This window comes from Aplysia californica, unplaced genomic scaffold, assembly GCF_000002075.1.
Source record: "Aplysia californica isolate F4 #8 unplaced genomic scaffold, AplCal3.0 scaffold00324, whole genome shotgun sequence".
Taxonomy (NCBI): Eukaryota; Metazoa; Mollusca; class Gastropoda; order Aplysiida; family Aplysiidae; genus Aplysia; species Aplysia californica.
This window is the reverse complement of record NW_004797594.1, coordinates 627,897-634,227: the sequence shown is the minus strand read 5'-3', so window position 1 is coordinate 634,227 and position 6,331 is coordinate 627,897. Positions and strand designations below refer to the sequence as shown.

Sequence of the window (6,331 nt, the reverse complement as noted above, 5' to 3'; positions counted from 1 at the left end):
TTTCTTTTTGGTTTATCATTTTTGTTAATTTGTTTTGGGAGTGGGGGCATCAATATTTGTTTTATAATATTTATCTATATTTTTCGGAGCAAGGGGGAGGGGGGTGGGGGTGGGTCGGGATTTAAAAAATATTAACCCTCTTCATTCTATTGAAGTTTTGGTTACCAGGGGAAGGGTTGTGTTTATCGATTATGAGAACAACTCTAATTCAAAATATGAAAGGCACCTAAGATAGAATGTGAGGCAGCGTGGTGGAATCAGGCTCTCGTCAAAAATAATCAAAGTGAAGGAACTGGCATTTTTCCGCAAGTTTGAGTATTTTTATCAATTTTTTGTTTTTTGACTCAACACCTTTCATGTCCATTTAAGAACTCATTTCCGTTTGGATTTTTCTGAAAAACGTTGATTAAAGGCACAAAAAATGTAAATTTTCAGTTACAACGGACTCTTAAGCTAAGGAATTAACTAATCTTTGGCCGCCATTTTCTCACTAATTTTACCTCTGAAAACAGGTGACCCCCACCTCCTTACTTCGTAAATATCTCGACTTGTACTCAAGATAAATGGATATTTTTTTAATCAAAATAAAATCAATTGAGCAAGCTTTAAGATAATGCCAATAACTCTACATGCCCAAAAATTGACGAGAGCCTGATTCCACCACGTTGCCTCACAATTGAGCTTGGTGGACGCCCCGTCACTCAAAGTGATTCTGAATTTGCGAAGAAGTATAATAATATCTATTTTATGTCCAGGTCAAACGAATTGTGAGTTGTGCTGACTGAATGAGTCACTTCTAGTGATCCAAGAATGGAAGATATAGCGGTCGAAAATCAACTCTGGGGTCAGGTGTATAGATTTTCAGTGGATGCCATTTTGTTCAAGTCTACCTTGTCTTTTATTATTCCATACTTACAAATTGTGTTTGGCTAAAACAGCACCTGGACATGGATGGCTGGTGCCTCTATAAATAAATCATTGATGGTCAGGACTTACAAATTGTACAAAATCCACCAATAAAGTTGATGTATCCATTTCCATACGGATAAAATCTGAAAGAAGTAACTCATTTTATCAGCACAACTCACAATTGTGAAACCAAATCTGAATGGGCAGTTCAGTTATTTCTCTAAACACCGGCTATACTTGATTGTATTTTCAAATAATTATTAACGGTTAAGACTACATTTATATAGCGCATAGCCACGCTTTACAGCTTTCTTTATACATTTCAAAACTATTATTACTCTAGAAGACTTTCGAACCACCCCCACCAGGGCAGTGTTACTGACTGAAGTGTCTTTAGGCTATTCCCAAAGGGGGGACATTAACATGTTCTTATGCACAGTAGAATGTTTAATGGGCTGATTTATCAATGTCATGCTCATACTGTGTCGGAACGACATATGGGGAACCGCTGCTTTTTCTTTCTTCATCCTTACTATCATCATTTTCCTCTACTTCTTTTGTATGTTTGTCCCTCTCTTGCGAACTGCCATGTCTTTGGTGCCTTGATAGTCGAAGCAGACGTTGTGCTGTTGTGGCTAGAGAGGTGAGTAGAGTAAGCCTGATTCATAGTTTGGATTTCTCTGTTGACATCCACCCCTTGGCGCTTATGTGTCCTTATGTAGTTGCGAGCACCGTAAAACCCTCTACTAAAACTAAACTAAAAATTCAAAGAAACACTGTAGTCTTCCTAAGAAGCTTACATTGCAAGTTGCGGATAGCACGCGTTCTAATACGGGGTGCCCACTACGGGTGGGATCAGACGATCGGGCTGATCGCCTGACTCGATCGCCTCAAAAACAAACGTGTTTGTTTTCAGTTTCAGGCGATCGAGTCGGGCGATCGAGTCGGGCCATCGAGTCGGGCGATCGGCCCAATCCAGCCGTAGTGGGCACCCCGTACAACACTAACATACTGACAAGATCTTTCGCTGTCTACAACCGGGCACCCATTCCCACCTGGGTGAAGTGAGGAAAAGTAGTGTAAAGCACCTTTCCCAAGGACAATACGTCTGGCTCCTGGTGAAATTCGAACCCACAACCTTACGGTTAAGATTCTGAGAGCTGAACCCCTTGACAACCAACGCTAGAAATCAGATGTTATATTAAGGAACTCTGACCATCTCTTTAAACAGAGTAACTAAGATAGATTAACTGATTGCTTAGATGGTTACAAGTTCTTTCGTGACTGTTAGAAAAACTGATTTGTTTTATAAAGTGTTTTAGTTCGGGGGAGAATAGGCTGACATAAAAAATGTTAATGGTTTGGGGGAAATATAGAAGGCACAAGGGAAAAAGGACATTGTTACTCTAATCCTTGTGAACTTTACTGAGAGTTTCATTTGCCTCACGTGTTATCAACATCGAAAACCCCCACTATGTTTGGCACGATTGTAAACGACTGCACACGTTTTCCCACTCCAATCAACTCGGTTTAGATCACAACACAGACAGACAGATGGACTTCTTCAGCTGTGTCGGACACGGGTTTGGAGTGTTCCGATAGTTGACTCAACTTTTTCATTTTTCCGTTATCGATTCTGTCTGCCTTTCTATCCTTCTCTCTGTCTATCTATCTCGCTTACTTTTCTCCAGTACTAAAAGGCCATTATTTTGTCGAAGTGCTTCTCCATACTAAATTAACAAACCAAAATAACAGAAAAAACGAACCCAAAAGTGCAGAGAAGATCAACTTGGGTTGAGTGGATTACTACGCCCCACATCTGCAATACAGAAAGCGTTGACAAATAAAACTCGCTACACAGAGAGGGACTGCGTGTCTTTTGTCTGAAACGACGCTAAAAATGTCACGTTGGTTTGTTTTCACGTGTCCAGATAAACCTAAATATGTGAGGCAGCGTGGTGGAATCAGGCTCTCGTCAGTTTTTGGGCACGTAGAGTTATTGATAGCATCTTAAAGCTTGCTCACTCGCCTTTATTTGGATGAAAAAAATATCCATTTATCTTGAATATAAGTCGAGATATTTGCGAATGAAGGAGATGGGGGTCACCTGTTTTCAGAGGTAAAATTAGTGAGAAAATGGCCGCCAAAGATTAGTTATTTCCTTATCTCAAAAGTCCATGGCAACTGAAAATTTACATTTTTTGTGCCTTAAATCGACGTTTTCAGAAAAATACACTCAGAAATGAGTTCTTTAATGGGCAGGAAAGGTGTTAAGCCAAAGAACAAAAATTTTATAAAAGTTCACAAACTTGTGGAAGAATGCAAGTTTCTTCACTTTGATTATTTTGACGAGAGCCTGATTCCACCACGCTGCCTCACATAATTTTATGGTTACGTAAATTAGAAATAGGATAATAAATGGCAACGGCAAATTTCAAATAATAATTCACAAGTGCTTGTTAAAAACGTCAGGGGTAGGCGCAAAGCAACTTACTTATGGAACCTAAGCAATAAATGGGTAACGGGGAAAGATCAGGGAAACGTAGCTTTTTTTTAGAGCATCCGAGCAAAGGAATGAATGGAGAACCGTGATCGCTGATGTCTGTCACGGATCTGGCACTGGATGATGAGTGCTTGTCAAACAAACCTATCCAAACTTCGTGTCGTTCAGAGCGCAACAAGGGTTTAAATTCTTGCCCCATATAGCTAGATACAGTACGTGAGGCCAGTTTTGGGGTGAGCAGTTGGTCCCCTACATCTGATAGAAAAACGTAAGTCTGTTTAGCTTGTGGATACAGTTTTCGTTTCATTCAGTAAGTTGTAAGGGCTGTACGGTACATGTAACACAAATAGACAAATACAGTTTATTAAGTCATATTGTGTGTGGAATATTAGAGGTGTTACTAGAGAGTGACAAACAAAGAAATATAGAGGGGAGATAAGGGTGGTAGGTAGATATTGACCAGGAAAGAAGGAGCAGGCCACACTTGAGCACCTGTCAATCAAACACACTTATTGTTATGCCTCCCCCGTAGAGGATATATTTTTCTAGATAGAGTAGATATACTCTACGATCTAATCATCTATCAGTAATTCCAACTCAAGCAAACGATCAGATTTTGTGTCGGTGGTCTATAAGATAAGCTATTGGGCTCGCCACTGAAAGACATGAGTTCGAGACTCCGACAATGTGTGCTTAGGGAAGAAACTTTACACGAATTCTATTCACTTCTCCAAGTTGGGCGTGGGTACTCTAGCTATAGACGGCGAAAGCTCCTGTCCTTTTGTTGGAATATTTGAGCGCTTAATCGGTTGCTTGCACTGTATGCTTCCCGGGCAGCTGAGAATATTTCTTAGTGTTCTATGGTCTACTGGGGTAATAATAATATGTGTCACGACGCGGTGGAATCAGGCGCTCGTCAATTTTTGGGCATGTGCAGTTATTGATATCACTTCAAGCTTGTTTATTTGCCTTGCTTTGGATGGAAAAAAAATAGCAATCTACCTTGAATAAAATTCGAGATATTTGCCACTGAAAGAGGTGGGGATTGCCTTGTTCCAACGAGAAAATGGCCACCAAAGTTCGATGACTTCATAAGTTTGAGAGGCCTTGGAAAATGAAAATCAGCAATTTCTGTGCCTTTAATCATCGTTTTTCCAGTAAAATCAAAGAAAAAAGTGTTTGAAAACGGATATAAAAAAGCAAAAAAAAACCCCAAACATTTGTAAAACATTTTTCAAACTGGCAGAAAAAAACGCCAGTTTGTTCGATTTCAGCATTTTAACGAGCGCCTGATTGCACCACAATGCCTCACAGCATGGTGGAATCAGGCTCTCGTCAGTTTTTGGGCATGTAGAGTTATTGGTATCACCTTAAAGCTTGTTCACTTGTCTTTATTTGGATGAAAAAAAGTTCCTTTATTTTGAATACAAGTCGAGATATTTGCGAAAGAAGGAGGTGGGGGTCACCTGTTTTCAGAGGCAAAATTTGTCAGAAAATGGCGCCAAAGATTTGTTATTTCCTTAGCTTAAGAGTCCGTGGTAACGGAAAATTTACATTTTTTGGTGCCCTTAATCAACAGTTTTAAGAAAACTCCACACAGAAATGAGTTCTTTAATGGGCATGAAAGGTGTTGAGCCAATTTTTTTTTTTAAAGTTGATAAAAATAAACAAACCCGCAGAAAAATGCAACGAGAGCTTGATTCCACCATGCTGCCTCACATATAGTTTAAAGCGCATAGAACTTTCTGCCGAGAGGGAATATGCTCCATATAAATACAGTTTATTATGATAATGATTTTGATTTTGAAAATGATCGTTATGCTTATATGCTTATGATTATGAGTATACTAAGGACTATCATATGCTTTTGATTATGGTTATGATTATGATTATACTTAGAATATCAATATGACTCTATGGCATTATATTTTAAAAAAAATATTGTTATTGTTATTATTATTGTTATTATTATTATTATTATTATTATTATTATTATTATTATTATTATTATTATTATTATTATCATTATCATCATTATTATTCCAACACCAGTGAGTGGAGCGATCTATGAGCTGGTAAAGAAGCCATGAACCTCAGCCAGCAGGCCTCCCAGCAAAACGCCACCAGTTCTCTCGCTGCGTGGGCAGACAGCGAAGTTGAAAACCTGCTCTACAAGATCGAGATTGTCCTCAACCAAACGCTGACGGTCGCCATGATGGTGATGAGCGTCGTTGGCAACACCCTAGCAACGCTGGTGCTGAGCCGTCGCGCCTTCCGGCATCTGCCCACTTCCGTGTACCTCCGATTCCTGGCTGTGATGGATGCTGGGACGGTGGTCACTGGACTCACTCACAGGTTTACGCTGGCCGTGGCGGGTGAGTTAGACTTTAAAAAAAAATAGTAGAGGGTTTTACGGCGCTCGCAACTGCATAAGGTCATATGAGCGCCACGGGGTTAGTGTCAACAGAGAAGTTTTTACAGGGAATCAGACTTAGACTGCTCACCTCTCTCGCTTCAACAGCACAAGGTCTGCTTCGACTATCAAGGCACCCCGGAAATAGCAGGTCACAAGAGAGTGACAAACATACAAAAGAAGTAGAGGGAAATGACAATAGTAAGGATCAGGAAAGAAAAAGCAGCAGTTCCCTGTAGTAGACCAGGCACAGTTATGAGCGTGACATGAGTCAGTCTATTTACAGTTCTGCTATGCTTGAACGAGAAATCTCGCCCCTTTGGGAATGGCCTAAAGACACTTCAGTCAGTGGCACTGCCCCGGGGGGTTGAGTTAGAATGACAAGAGAGAGAGTTTGTCGGTCGATAATTTGTTCAAGATGTTTTATGTCTTAAAATGTTATTAATTTTTATAGGAGATAAACAGAACGGGGGAAGAAAGAGGCGAAGAGAGAGAGAGAGAGACAG

The 6,331-nt window shown here is 40.0% G+C and overlaps 1 protein-coding gene across 1 annotated transcript in view; it reads left to right on the top strand.

The window, feature by feature from the left end:
* The first annotated feature begins 5,498 nt into the window (after positions 1-5,498).
* Positions 5,499-6,331, top strand: part of LOC101855033 (thyrotropin-releasing hormone receptor) — a 2,889-nt gene continuing 2,056 nt past the window's right edge. The window contains exon 1 of the mRNA XM_005102436.1: positions 5,499-5,787. Within this exon, the coding sequence (XP_005102493.1) occupies positions 5,499-5,787 (289 nt within the window). The remainder of the gene's footprint in view (positions 5,788-6,331) is intronic.